This window comes from Rana temporaria, chromosome 5 (assembly GCF_905171775.1).
Source record: "Rana temporaria chromosome 5, aRanTem1.1, whole genome shotgun sequence".
Classification (NCBI taxonomy): domain Eukaryota; kingdom Metazoa; phylum Chordata; class Amphibia; order Anura; family Ranidae; genus Rana; species Rana temporaria.
In genome coordinates, this window is record NC_053493.1 from 401,343,735 (window position 1) to 401,359,541 (window position 15,807).

General features: G+C 44.6%; 1 protein-coding gene across 1 annotated transcript in view; it reads left to right on the top strand.

Annotated features, from left to right (window-relative positions):
- The first annotated feature begins 4,165 nt into the window (after positions 1–4,165).
- CCN4 (cellular communication network factor 4) overlaps positions 4,166–15,807 on the top strand; it is a 116,980-nt gene continuing 105,338 nt past the window's right edge. Inside the window, exon 1 of the mRNA XM_040354993.1 lies at positions 4,166–4,477. Coding sequence (XP_040210927.1) covers positions 4,430–4,477 — 48 coding nt within the window. The 5' untranslated portion in view covers positions 4,166–4,429. The remainder of the gene's footprint in view (positions 4,478–15,807) is intronic.

Genomic DNA, 15,807 nt, shown 5'->3' on the forward strand with positions numbered 1-15,807 from the left:
ATAGCAGCGCATCCATTGGTTTGCACTGCTGTCAATCAAATCCAATGATGCGGCACGTTTGGGGGCGGGGCCGAGTCATGCACTCAGCGGCTGTGGCCGCCGACTATATCACAAAATTACATAGGTTTGCGTAGCCTATTGCATTATGGTGTGCACCCCAAAGCTCAAATACACATATGTACACATACACGTGTGTCTATGTACATACAGTATGGGGCAGTAGGGCAATGGACAGTGTTGGTAGAGCAGGGGATGATGTCAGTAAGGCAGAGGTTGATGTCAGTGGAGCAGTGAACGGTGTCAGAAGGGCAGAGATTGGTGTCAGTAGTTTATATTTTTTTTAATTATTACTTTATAATTTTTTACAATATTTATTTTACAATAATTTTTGTAAGGTGCCCAATTGGTGAGCTTTGATGAAATAGCAGGGGTCTAAACAGACCCCTGATTTCTTACTTTTCAGATAGGGAAAGGGACCGAGAACATAGGGCCAGATTCACATACCCGCGGCGCAGCGTAACGTAAACCGTTTACGTTACACCACTGCAAGTTTTCAGTCTAAGTGCCCGATCCACAAAGCACTTACCTGGAAATTTGCGGCGGTGTATCGTAAACACGTCCGGCGCAAGGCGGTCCAATTCAAATGGGGCGGGTACCATTTAAATTAGGCGCGCTCCCGCGCCGGACGTACTGCGCATGCTCCCGTCGCAAATTTCCCGACGTGCTTTGCGCGAAATTACGACGCGCCAACGTTTTGAGAATTGCAACGTCAACAAAGCACTTACGCCGGGAAAAAGAAAAATTTTAAAAATGATTCAAAAGCGACGCCGGAAAGACGGGCATACTTTAACATGGTGGAGTAATTTTCCACCATATTAAGGGTGCCCTATCTTTGCCTAACACTTGCGACGACGTAACGACGGGAAAAATCTTCGTGGATCTCCGTAACTCCTAATTTGCATACCCGACGCTGGTTTACGACGCAAACTCCCCCCAGCGGCGGCCGCGGTATTGCATCCTAAGATCCGACAGTGTAAGTCCATTACACCTGTCGGATCTTAGGGCTATCTATGCGTAACTGATTCTCTGAATCAGCCGCATAGAGACTCTGAGAGATACGCCGGCGTATCTCCTTTGTGAATCTGGCCCATAGATTCCCCAGTCACTTGCTCTGCAGCCAAACAGAAGGGTGGATTTGCCCAATACAGTAGGGTTGCCACCTGTTCGGGATTCACCCAGACAGTTCGGGTTTGGAATCATGCGTCCGGGTTTCACACTGTCTGAGACCCGGACACATTATTCAGACTGGACTAAGTCTCCCCATCCCCCCTTCTCTCTCCTGCCTCTAAGTAAGTAGGCCAAGGTAAATCAGGGTTCTTAGAGCACTCATTACATTAGAGCTCCCCATTTTCACCAGAGGCCACAGTGCTCCCCCTTACATCAGAGTCCTTGCCGTACACCAGAGCATCCCTTATGTTAGAGTCCCCATAGTTCTCCCTTACATCAGAGTCCCCAGAGTTCTCCCTTACATCAGAGTCTCCAGAGTTCTCCCTTACAGTAAAAGGGTAACTCTGGGGATTCAGATGTAAAGGGGTAACTCTGGGATTCAGATGTAAAGGGGTAACTCTGGGAACTCTGATGTAAAGGGGTAACTATGTGGACTCTGATGTAAAGGGGTAACTCTGTAGACTCTGATGAAAAGTGTTTACTCTGTGGACTCTGATGCAAAGTGTTAACTCTGTGGACTCTGATGCAAAGGGGTAACTCTGTGGACTCTGATGCAAAGGGGTAACTCTGTGGACTCAAACGTAAAAGGGGAACTCTGTGGACTCTGATGCACAGGAGTAACTCTGTGGACTCTGATGTAAAGGGGGACTCTTGTGGTTAACTTCATATGATTATAAATGTTGTTATTTAATAGCAACATCTATGCATAGTTTACGCATACTAGGAAAACAAAATTGCTGTGTGACGCTGAAGTGTTCGGGTTTGGCTTGAAGAAAAGGTGACAACCCTACAGTACAGGGTCATTATGGTGTGCCCAGGCACACCCGGCACACCCTGTGTGCACACCTATGGGTAATTACTAAGGCAATGAAACTGATCAAATCACCTGTGCAAAATAATGCAAAACCTGAAAATGTGACCCGTTGGGGCGGCTTGAGGTGAGGACTGGAGTTGAGTAACACTGCTCTAGAGGACCTCGTCCTGGAACTGCACTTAGTGCTCTTAATTGAAACAAGCACACACTATAGAGGGATATGCTTTGTTCAGATTTCATGTCTGATGACGCGTACACACGACCGTTTTTCGGGTTGTGAAAAATTATGTTTTTTTTAAATGTCATTAAAAACTATCGTGTGTGGGCTCCAAAGCATTTTTCACGATGTAAAAAGTGGCCATTAAAAATGTACAACATGCTCTAATTTTTCACGACGTTTTTAACGTTGTCGTTTTTTACGTCGTAAAAAAAGTTTGTGTGTGGGCTTTAACGACGTGAAAGAAACGCGCATGCTCAGAAGCAAGTTATGAGACGGGAGCGCTTGTTCTGGCAAAACTAGCGTTCGTAATGGAGATAGCACACTTGTCACGCTGTAACAGACTGAAAAGCGCAAATCGTCTTTTACTAACACAAAATCAGCTAAAGCAGCCCAAAGGGTGGCGCCATCCGAATGGAACTTCCCCTTTATAGTGCCGTCGTACGTGTTGTACGTCTCCGCGCTTTGCTCGAGCATTTTTTTTTTCACGACCGTGTGTAGGCAAGGCCGTTTTAATGATCGAGTTGAAAAAAACGTAGGGCTAGATTCAGGTACGAGATACGACGGCATATCTCTGAGTTGCGGCGTCGTATCTATGCGCCTGATTCTTAGAATCAGTTACGCATAGATTTGACTAAGATCCGACCGGCGTAAGTCTCTAACGCCATCGTATCTTAGTTGCAATTTTACGCTGGCCGCTAGGTGGCGCTTCCATCGGTTTACGCGAGGAATATGCCAATTAGGTAGATACGCCGATTCACAAACGTACGTACACCCAGCGCATTTTTTTACGGCGTTTACGTTAGCCTTTTTCCGGCGTAAGGTTGCTCCTGCTATATGAGGCGTACGCAATGTTAAGTATGGACGTCGTTCCCGCGTCGAATTTTGAAATTTTTACGTCGTTTGCGTAAGTCGTTCGCGAATAGGGCTGTACGTAAGTTACGTTCACGTCCAAAGCATTAACGATTTGCGGCGGAATTTCGAGCATGCGCACTGGGATTCTTTTCCGAACGGCGCATGCGCCGTTCGTAAAAAACGTCAAATACGTGGGGTCACACTAAATTTAAGTAAAACAGGCCCACATCATCCAAATTTGAATTAGGCGGGCTTACGCCGGAGCACATACGTTACGCCGCCGTAACTTAGGGCGCAAGTTCTTTCTGAATACGGAACTTGCGCCCTAATTTACGGCGGCGTAACGTATCGGAGATACGTTACGCCCCGCACAACATTACGCAGGGCTATCTGAATCTAGCCCGTAGTTTTTTCTAGACGCTTAAAAACGTAATTTTTTTCAACCCAAAAACCGGTCATGTGTACGCGGCATGAGGTTTACAACCACTTTAAATGTCAGCGAGGGATCGGGGAGAAGGCGGGGGGGATTAAGGAAATTATTTTTATGAAGGGGGAAGGTCCTCTATAATGAACACAGAGCTGCAATAATTTACGTCTTTCATCCCTTCTTGGAGTTTAACGTTAAATTCCCTTTAAATTATTACTTTTTCTGCTTGAAGTTGAGTCTTTATCCGCCGCAGACAAATTTCGTAATTAGAGGGAATCAGTCTTTCCAGCGATTCTGAAGTCTTCTTGGTACCGTCTACTTTACTTTTTCTCTTTCTTCTGTTTTTTTTGGGGGTTAAAAGGAAACTTTGCCGAACATAAAAAAGCCATAATTTCTCCGTAGAATAAACCAAGAGACTTTATTAACTCCGTCTGTGTCGTAGCCACACTCCTAGAAGTTGCCCTGGTTCCGTAGCTGGGTGAGTGTACTAGATACTCCTTGCTGTGTGTCAGTCAGTGTGGTATTGTCTATGCGTTCATCACTTCCAGAGGAGGAGGGGGGGGAGGGGGCTGGAACTTCTACAGATACAGATTTGTCCTAGGACTATTCCTTTAATGATTCTTCAGACACAGCCAAACCTTGCAGAGCATGTAGGAGGTGGGGAGAAGAGAATGGAAAGGCAGGAGGGAAAAGAAATACAGGGCTTGTCTTCGCTCCTGACGTCACCCCTGTCCTTTTTTTTTTAAAAGACCGAGACAAAAGGCCATCAATGCTTTTATGTATGGATCAGCTGGGTCGGTGTGCAACCTCATCCCTCCCTACCACTGATTCTGCACCGCACTGAACTCCAACTGTCTCCAATCAATGCATTTAACACCGCTACCCAGGGATGAGGTGCCTCTTATATTGGATTCTAACAGCTGTCTCCATCTGTCAGGTAAGTTCTAAAGGATGATGGGTTGGCTGGAGGAAAGTTTTGGAAAGTTCTGAAGGTGGAGATGGGGAGACTTGGAGAGCACACCTGTGATAAAGAATGACCTGCTCCATTCAGAGGAGGCTTTCAAAGTTTAGTTTGGTGCTCACATCTGTACGAAACATGTAGGGTTCCAAAATAATTCAGCTTTATTTCGGGAAGACCACCTTGTGGGAAGCTTCCTTGGACTGGTGAAAAAAAAAAATTGATTGGATGCTAGGGTACAATGTTGGAGATCGTAATGACTCTTTTTATGGCTTTACCTAATAAGTAGATTAGCAGGTCGATCTTCATCTACCTATTTATCCATCTGAAAGCCTGGTTGGTGAGGAGGACCTACAAGATTTAAGATGCCAACTGCAAAAGTTAGCTGAGACTTGTAGTTTCTCAACAGTTGATATGCTTTGTAACAGGATTAAACCAATATGTAGATCTTTAGCTTTTACCCATCTGAAAGTCAAGTTGATGAGGACCTACCGGCTTTGAGATGCCAACTGCATAAACATGCTGAGACTTGTAGTTTCTCAACAGTTGACTTGCTTTGCAATAGAATTAAACCAATTAGCAGGTAGGTCTTCAGCTTTTACCTATCTGAAAGTTACGTTGACGAGGACCTACCAGCTTTGAGATGCCAACTGCATAAACATGCTGAGACTTGTAGTTTCTCAACAGTTGACTTGCTTTGCAATATAATTAAACCAATTAGCAGGTAGGTCTTCAGCTTTTACGCATCTGAAAGTTATGTTGATGAGGACCTACCGGCTTTGAGATGCCAACTGCATAAACATGCTGAGACTTGTAGTTTTTCAACAGTTCATTTGTTTTTTAATAGAATTAAAGCAATGTGTAGGCAGATCTTCAGCTTTTACCCATCGGAAAGTCAAGTTGATGAGGACCTACCGGCTTTGAGATGCCAACTGCATAAGTATGCTGAGACTTGTAGTTTCTCAACAGTTAACTTGCTTTGCAATAGAATTAAACCAATTAGCAGGTAGATCTTCAGCTTTTACCCATCCGAAGGTCCAGTTGATGGTGACCTACCAGCTTTGAGATGACAGCTTCAAAAGCATGCTGAGACTTGTAGTTTGTCAACAGTTGATTTGCTTTTTAATAGGAAAGCAATGTGTAGGTAGATATTCAGCTTGTACCCATCTGAAAGTCAAGTTGATGAGAACCTACCGCCTTTGAGATGCCAACTGCATAAACATGCTGAAACTTGTAGTTTCTCAACAGTTGACTTGCTTTGCAATATAATTAAACCAATTAGCAGGTAGGTCTTTGGCTTTTACTCATCTGAAGGTCCAGTTGATGGGGACCTACCAGCTTTGAGATGCTAACTTCTAAAGCATGCTGAGACTTGTAGTTTTTCAACAGTTGACTTGCTTTCTAATATAATTAAATCAGTTAGCAGATAGATCCTCAGATTTTACCCAGTTGATGAGGGCACTTTGAGTTGAGGGAGCTTTGGAATAAGGGAATTTTAAAATGCCAACTGCAAGAGCATGCTGAGACTTCAGCTTTTTTACCCATTTGAAAGTCCAGTTGATGGGGACCAATCAGCTTTGATATGCCAACTTCAAAAGCATGCTGAGACTTGTAGTTTTTCAACAGTTGATTTGCTTTTTAATAGGATTAAAGCAATGTGTAGGTAGATATTCAGCTTTTACCCATCTGAAAGTTACGTTGATGAGGACCTACCGTCTTTGAGATGCCAACTGCATAAACATGCTGAGACTTGTAGTTTCTCAACTGTTGACTTGCTTTGCAATATAATTAAACCAATTAGCAGGTAGATCTTCAGCTTTTACCCATCTGAAGGTCCAGTTGATGGTGACCTACCAACTTTGAGATGCTATCTTCTAAAGCATGCTGAGACTTGTAGTTTTTCAACAGTTGACTTGCTTTCTAATATAATTAAATCAGTTAAATCAGTTAGCAGATAGATCTTCAGATTTTACCAAGTTGATGAAGACACTTTGAGTTGAGGGAGCTTTGGGATAAGGGAATTTTAAAATGCTAACTGCAAGAGCATGCTGAGATTTCAGCTTTTTTACCCATTTGAAAGTCCAGTTGATGGGGACCAATCAGCTTTGATATGCCAACTTCAGAAGCATGCTGAGACTTGTAGTTTTTCAACAGTTGATTTGCTTTTTGATATGATTAATGTGCAGATAGATCTTCAGCTTTTACCTATCTGAAAGTCCAGTTGACCAGGACCTACCAGATTGGAGATGCCAATAGCAAAGCCTGCTGAGACTTGTAGTTTCTCAATAGTTGACATACTGCTACAAACATGTAACCTAAATGTTATCTAAAAGAAAATGTTTTTGAAGTATGCTATAGACGGGAATTTGCTAAAATGTTATAACAATAGTAACTTGATCTGGTTAACCTGATGATACCTTGGCCAGGCAATGCTGAGACTTGCTGTTCCTTGATACCTGATGAACTTTCAGTTGACTTGCTTTTTAATAGGATTAAGGCAATGTGCAGGTAGGTCTTCAGCTTTTACCCATCTAAAAGCCAAGTTGATGAGGACCTACCAGCTTTGAGGTGCATGCTTTTCTCAACAGGTGACTTCCTTTTTAATATAAATAAACCAATGTGTAGGTAGAGCCATCCGAAAGCTCAGTTGATGAGGACACTTTGAGTTGAAGAAGCTTTGGAATAAGGACGTTTTAAAATGCCAACTGCAAAAGCATGCTGACATTTGTGGTTTCTCAGTTGACTTAAGAGTTTTAATTTAATTGGTAGATATTTAGCTTTTACCCATCTGAAAGTCTAGTTGATGAGGACCAGCTTCAAGATGCCAACTTCAAAAGCATGCTGAGACCTATAGTTTCTCAACAGGTGACTTCCTTGTTTATAGGATTAAAGCAATGTGTAGGTAGATCTTCAGCTTTTACCCATCCAAAAGCCCAGTTGATGAAGATAATTTTTGATACTTTGAAGAGCATGCTGAGTCTTATGGTTTCTCAACAATTGACTTGCTTTTTACGAGGATTAAACCAATTTGTAGATCTTAAGCTTTTGTCCATCTGATAGTCCATTTGATGAGGACCTACCAGCTTTGAGATGCCAACTGCAAAGCATGCTGAGCCTTGTAGTTTCTCAACATGTGACTTGCTTTTTATTAGGTTTAAACCAATGTGTAGGTAGAATTCAGCTTTTATCCTTTTGAAAGCCCAGTTGACAAGGACACTTTGAACACAGGAGCTTGAGATGTCAACTGCAAAAGCATGCTGAGACTTGTAGTATATCAAGAGTTGTCCTGCTTTGTAAAATAATTAAACCAACTAGTAGGTAGATCTTCAGATTTTACCCATCTGAAGGTCCAGTTGATGGGGACCTACCAGCTTTGAGATGCCATTCGCAAAGCATGCTGAGACTTGTAGATTCTCAACAGGTGACTTGGTTTTTATTAGGAATAAAGCAATGTGTAGGTAGATCCTCAGCTTTTATCAATCTAAAAGCCAAGTTGATGAGGAAGCTTTGGTTTGAGGAAGCTTTGCGATGTCAACTGCAAAAACGGCATGCTAAGACTTGCAGTTTCTCACCAGTTGATTTGTTTTTTAGTAGGATTTAGCTCTTTTGCTTTTACCCATCTGAAAATTTAGATCAAGATTTAAGATGCCAACCGTAAATCTATGACGAGACCTGTAGTTTCTCAACAGTTGACTTGCTTTTTGAAGGGGTTAAACCAATTAGCAGGTAAATCTTCATATTTTACCCATCTGAAAATCCAGTTGACGAGGACCTATCAGTTTTGAGATGCCAGCTTCAAAAATATGCTGAGACTTGTAGTTTCTCAACAGTTGACAAGTTTTCTCATGACAGCTCCAAACATGCAACCTAAATGTTATCTAAAATAAAATGTTTTGAAGTATGCTATAGAAGTGAAGTTGCTAAAATTTTATAACAGTAGTAACTGGATCTGGCTAACCTGATGACACCTTGGCCAGGCAATGCTGAGACTTTCTGCTCTTTGATATCCGATGAACTTTCAATTTCAGGACTAGAATTGCATAAGCGATGTTACCAGTGAGCTACAGAGAAGTTTCTTTAGGTGTTTACAAAACCTTTGCAGAAACATTGAGCAGGGAACTTTAACACGTGGAAGCACCTAGTGATTGCCCAAGGGGGCTGCTGTAAAATCACTATGACTAGTATCCATTTAAAGAAAAGTTTTTGAAGTTTAATTGAAAGAGTAAAAAAATTTCACCCCTGGTGAGTTTGACAAAGCCTCTTGAGCATTGTAGTTCTACATCACTCTGTGCAAGATGCATTGGGTAGAAAAACTTGGTTGGGATACGTTGACCACTTCCAAAGTGGCGTTAAAGTTTTCAGAAATGTCAATGGTTTGCAAAAACAGTTTCTGACACTTTTGACAATGACAGATATCTTGTGCAAGGGAAGGTAGCTTGAGGCGCTTAGCTCTCCAGTTAAAAGCTTTTGGTTCTGATTCAACACACGTGGCAGAGGCTGCAAGCTGAGCAGAGAGAGAGAGAGAATGGAAGGAGGAGGCGATGTAAGGAAACAAGTTATGTGTCTGGAAGCAGAACCTTGATTCACTGTATAATAAACAGTCTCAGCCTTCTGTAAAATGTTCTCTTGTTTGATTTGGACAAAGTCATTCATTGCATAAACCAGCTACAAGGAAACAGATCTCTATCTGGGTTCTGTCCCTGGGGCAGTGTGTCCTTAGCTGAAACTTTGTCCCTTGCCCTCCTGGTCTACTCGAAGGTTACTTGTCTATATTTCAAGCCCCTCTTCGGGCACCAGACAAAAAATACCTTTGAAGTGGACCTCCACTAAGGGTCTAGGGGTATGCAGAAATAAAGGCAGACACCACATCTAAAGATTGACCTAATGGAGGAGGGTGTGTTTGGCACCGAAATGCATTGGCTTTATTCTGCTTTGAATCAGTTTCAACAATAAATTACCTTGTACTCTTAAATATTTGTTTGGTGCTCGCATTGGATTTTATGTTACCTGAAACTTTGTTCCTTGCCTTCTACTCAAATGTTACTTGTCTATATTTAAAGCAGAACAAAACATTTCCCCATGCAGTGAGGCTGTGCCCATACTGCACGGGTTAACTGCTTGTTTTTGATTAGGGAAGAGGATTGCCAAGATATACTCACCCAATCCCCTGATCCTTCCAACGCAAAAGACCAGCCCTTGCCATTCCTGTCCCCTGGCGGTTTAGTGGTCTTGTGTGGTGGACGGGGGTGCAGTGATGGCAGGAACAGTCCACCACCAGTCCGCACCACCACCACCGCTGATTCCATCCCACCCCCCCCAGCACTGCCACTTATCATTCCCCCCACCACTGCCACTCATCCATCCTCCCCAACACCATAGCCACTCATCCCTTTTTCCCACCACCACAGCCACTCATCTCCCTCCCCTACCACTGCCACTCACCCCCCCAGCACTGACACTCATCCCTCCCCCCATCACATACTTGGCTAAAGGTTGAGGGGGTGAGAGGACTCCCCTTGTGGCTGAGAGCAGAGTACACCTGGAGTTTGAGACAGAGGGTGCTCTGCCCAGAGATGCACGGGTTGCCTGCCGATGAAGCTGTCTCATGGTTCCAGAAGCGGATCCCCCGGAGCAGAGAAGGTGGTCACAGCCAATGATTCCCTGGTGGAGCTTAGCAGGTGGAAAAGCAGAGATGTTGTCAAAAGCCAGGCTGGGGGTCAAACACAGGAAGGCAGTCAGAAGCAGAGGCAGGAGGTGTGGTTGTGATCAAGCCAGGGTCAAACACAGGAAGTCAATCTGGAACAGGCAAGGAGCAGGTCCGTGAAACAAGCTGGGTTCAGAGCCAGGAGAGAAGCCAGAGCAGGTCAGGGTAAGCCGGGTCGGTAACAGGTAATCAAACAGGAGCAAGAAACACAGGAACACAGGATACAGAGCTGATAATAATCCAGTGATTTATGAGAGCAGTTGGAGTCCTTATATAGGCCAGCAAAACACTGGTAATTAGCACGTTTGCGTCCAAACATTAGCCGTTGCTAATGTGCGTTCGCCGTTACGCGCCGATTGCTAATGCGCATGCGCGGATTAGCACGGCCATAACGGATATTGGCATATCTGTCAGTTCTTCTCCGGTTTCTTCCCTGACACCTCCCCTACTGCAGCACTGTTTACTATTCTTCAGTTTGTGAATAAACAGGAAGCTCTGTATGGCGCTATTTCTGTCTATTCATTCTGTGCAGCTGAGGCTGCAGAGATGGATATTGTGGGCCTCAATCTTATTTCTCTGTTTCAAAGATGAAAAATCAAAGGTCTGTTTAAACTAGGGTGACCACGTGTCCCAGATTGCCCGGGACAGTCACGCATTTTGCAGGTCTGTCCCGGGCACCTTTATGCCAGGACAATACAGTGTCCCTAAGTAAAACTGACACAGCCACCCCTTGGGCCAAACTGATGCCCCCAAAAAAGGCCACCACATCACCGCTTTACTCACTGACGGTACTTGTCCTGGCTGGGAATGTCTGGAGAAGCACAATCCCCGCCCCCTGCTTGTGATTGGAGAAATCATAAATCCCGCGTCTTGTGTCCAATCACTGGGCTGTGATTCGTTACAGCACAAGCTGATATTTGGGAAGTGGGTGTCCCTGAATGGTAGTTTGGAAATGTGGTCACCCTAGTTTAGACCCCTGATATCACACCCACAGTCCATATTCCCATCGCACACATTCCTGGAATGAGCTCTGGGTGCTGTAGCGACCTTCAGCTGGATACTGGAACCTGTACGATATGTAGATATTGGCCAGCACACCAAGGATCATAAATTTCGTGCAAACTTTTTTTTATTCAAGAAAGATCACATCACAAAACTATGTAGTACAACGTTTCGGAGCCACGCAGGGCCCCTTTGTCAGGCATGTCTTATCACATGCCTGACAAAGGGGTCCTGCGTATTTCCGAAAAGTAGCCCCCCCCCCCACCCCACCCCCAACGGGCTCCTATTTTTTTTAATTATATAAAAAAAATTGTGAAAAAATAAATAAAATGGTAACAAATAAAATAACTAAATTAAAAAAATACTGACACCAGTGGCGATACTACCAGGGTCCCAAAAGTCGCACTTTTGACCAAGCTTTAACGTTCCGCCACCATGGTTGCGGCCCAGCTGGTGGTCAGGGGGGGCCTTTATGGTTTCTTGCACCCGGCCCTGAAGGTTTTAGTTGCGCATCTGATGCATGGGCACAGCTAATATACATGGGCGCTTGGAGGCAGAAAAAGAAAACGCCCCAACAGCAGCGTTAAAAAATGCCCAATATGCAGGAGGCCTGAGTGTAAAAGAGAAAGTGATATCTCCCTGAAATTAATTATAAATTTGGCAAGAAAAACAGATCCCACATTTGTATTTCAATTGTGTATTAGGATGTTTGGCAGGAGTCATCATTTGTTATCAGATTTGAAAGAGGTAGGATATAGATATATCTTTGTTCCAGGATATTTTTTCCCTGTATTTGCATCTGGCCGGATGTTTTTGCATCTTCGTGTGGGAAAAAAGCGAGGACACGGATGTGGATCACCTGGTTGGTTCCAGATGTAGTTGGATTCTGGATACAAGTTTTTTTGTATATTCTGGGCCAGTGACAGGTTCCTATTAATTTCCTGGAGAATTTTTTTTGCATGAATAAGTAGCCCAGAGCCAGCAGAGGTGGTTAATCTGTGCTGGAGGAAGGTAGTCGGGAACGGGCATAAAGCCAAGCTCAGCGGGAACCGGTGCCAGTTGTGCCGTCTGTTTGAGATGAAACTCCACAAACATTAGTTATGGGCAGGTGAAAAATCTAAATAAGAGTTATGGAAGGATGTGTTATAGTTACCCATTGGAGGCAACTACCCTATAGTTCTCAATGTCGGTAATGGTGTAATACATTTGGGAAAACTACTTATTTTTTTACATTTTTTCGTGGAACAGCATTGATAAACCATCCTTAAGCCTCAGTTACGCTTGCGGGGGGGGGGGGGGGGGGTCAGTGAAAATAGGCAGTTTAAATTAACTTATTGCTTTGCCCTCCATGGACTTAGTACTTAATGAGATTTTTTGTCCTTGCCCATGAAGGGTATGATGATAATGTCTTTGTAAAGCCCCCCCCCCCCAGTTATACTCATCTTACCAGCGTTCTCTTGCAGCTCCTGCTTCTGCCTCTTTAAGGGGGCCAGAAATCTTTAAAAACGAGTCAGCAATGTCAGCACCCATATTGCCCTATGCACATTCTTCATAATCCAGACATTCTCAACTAGGGTTTCTCCAGAAGTTGTTAGGTGATCCCTGAGCTGTGGTTAATTTGCCCCTCCTCTGATGGTTCCAGGGACAGAACCACTTAGCGCAGCCAGTGACAATATTGAGATAACCAATGTAAGGAGCATTCTTCCATCTGGCCACCAATGTAGGGAGCATTCTTCCATCTGGCCACCAATGTAAGGAGCATTCCTCTATTTGGCCACCAATGTAAGGAGCATTCTTCCATATGGCCACCAATGTAAGGAGCATTCCTCCATTTGGCCACCAATGTAAGGAGCATTCTTCCATATGGCCACCAATGTAAGGAGCATTCTTCCATATGGCCACTGATGTAAGGAGCATTATTTCCACTGATCACCAATGTAAGGAGCATTCTTCCCACTGATCACCATTGTAAGGAGAATTCTTCCATCTGGCCACCGATGTAAGGAGCATTCCTCCATCTGGCCACCAATGTAAGGGGCATTCTTGCCACTGAATCGGTTTTAGTAAGGGTTCCTGAAGGCCTGAAATTAAATTCAAGGGTTCCTCCAAGGTGAAAAGTTTGAGAAAAGCCCTGTATAGGCCAGGAATCCCGTCTGTTTGAAAACCGTCAGTTTTCCTGACGGGATTCCTGCCAAGCTTGCCTTGAAAAGCCATGTATACACATGGCCACACAAAAGACCCGCTGTTCTTTTGAATGGCAAGAACGCGGTGACGTCAAAGACTACAACGAGCCGGCTAAATTTCGTTCTATGCTACCGCTCATGCGTCAAATTGTTATCGAGCATGCATGGTTTATTTCCCCTTCAGGTAAGCATACAGACGACGGCTTTCTCAGGCGGAAACACTCTGCCGGGAATCCCGACAGCTCTCTATTTTTTTCCGGCAGTTTACCTGTCAGGTAAACTGCTAGGGAGAATACACATGACCGGGATTCCCGGCCAAAAGCTCTTCTGGCAGTTTTCCTGCCGGGAAAAACGGTTGTGCGTGAGAGGATTAAAGCTTCTTTAATCTAATACTGGGACTGTTGTTTGAAAACAGGTGAAAACCACTTTGATAAATATAGTGAAAGGTAAAAACTGGACTCTTGGCTGAAAAATGGGCAAATTATGACTGGAAGTTGTGCAGATCTTGGACGAAAAACTATAATAAATGTACCTCCTAGAATAATAACTTCCTCCAGGAGACATATGAATATTGGCTCTGAGCTGTGAGACACCCATTGCCCTCTTTTACAATGAAATCATAATGCCTGAAGCTAAAACATTACCAGGGTCAGAATAGACATTTCTACTTAACCTCAAGTAAATAAAGGTACCTTTGTGTTACTTTCAGATTTTATTTTTTTCCAGGTTAGAATGAGCGAGAGAAAGCTTGCTGCTTATAAAGGCGGCCATGCAGAGTGCAGGTAATAAGCAGCTTGCAAAGAATTTTTGACCTCAGGCAAATGATGTTATCTTCGGCTACAAGTACATATACTTCCAGTGTGAAAATTTGCAGACAATTTTTCAGACATTCAAATTATACATATTGCATTCATCTTCCAAAAACTTGTAATTGCTATGTAAAGTATATTATATTTCGTTTTAGATAAAGTAAGGACACATGTTAGGTTTTTATTTCTCCAAAAATACATTTCTAAGAGGATTTCAAAATTTGTTCAATCAATAAAGAAAACATACGAGAGCTTGACCAAAAGTAAAACAAAAGTGGGGATAACTTTTTTAAACACAAAGGCCCAGATTCACAAAGCACATAAAGCACGTACGCCGACGTATAATAAGTTACGCCGACGTAAGTGCAAATGTGCGCCGTCGTATCTGTGTGCCCGACCCACGAACAGATATGCGCCTAAAAACAGGCTACATCCTGCCGACGTAGCTTGCTTACGCCGGCGTAGGGTGGGCGCACATTTAGGCTGGGCGGATGGTGCCACTCCCATTGATTAGCCATTCAAACATGCAAATGAGGGAAATACGGCAATTCACGAACCGGCGTGTGCCCGGCGCATGCTACGTGAGATGCGCGTAAGTTGTAGGTCCGGCGTAAAGTTATTCCCCATAAAGGAGGTGCAACCCAGCAGCAGACATGCTCAGGTCTGCACCAGGGAACTGGCGTTGGACTGGCTGGGCGTACGTTATGTTCACGGCGTACGCAGTGATCCGGCGTAGCTTAGGCAGTTGTGCCGGCGTGGCTGTGAGCAGGCGCAGGGGGGGGTGCGCATGCGCAGTTCATGATACGTACCTCTCTGGCGCTCGGCCCATCATTTGCATGGGGTCATGCCTCATTTGCATGGGTCATGCCCACTTCCACCTACGCCGGCGTACACCTTTGAAACCCACGCCACGCTGGCGCAGCGTTGGGAGCACTGGCTTGCTGATTGCAATGCTTGCCTCTCTGCGCTGCGTTGGCGTAGCCTACGGTGGTTACTCTACAGTGGCATAATGTGCGCCTTGCTCTCTGTGAATCTGGGCCATCAATTCCGGCCACTTTCGCCCCCTTCCTTCCTAGACCAATTTTCAGCTATCAGTGCTCGCTCTTGCACTTTCAATGACGATTGCGCAGTCATGCTACGCTGTACCCAAATTATTTTTATCATTTTGTTCACACAAATAGAGCTTTCTTTTGGTGGTATATTTACCATATTTATCGCGGTATAACGCGCTCCCGCGTATACCGCGCACCCCTAAAGTTGCCCCGAATCCTGTGGAAAAATAGTTTTTTTTTGTACTTACAGTTTTGGTGTCTTGCGCGGCGTCCATCGGCGGCCTCGTCGGGTCCGGCGTCCGTCTGCGGCTTCGGGTGTCCTCTTCGTCGGGTCCGGCGTCCTTCTATGTCTTCGGGTGTCCTCTTCGTCGGGTTCGGCGTCCGTCTGCGGCTTCGGGTGTCCTCTTCGTCGGGTCCGGCGTCCTTCTGCGGCGTCCTCGCGTCCTCCCCGCTCGTTTCCCGCGCTGAGTTTGAATACTGCGCCGACATATACCGAGCGCAGTACACTCGTGTATCGTCGGGCAGGCTCGACAACTCTCGCGCTGACGAGAGGCGCCGA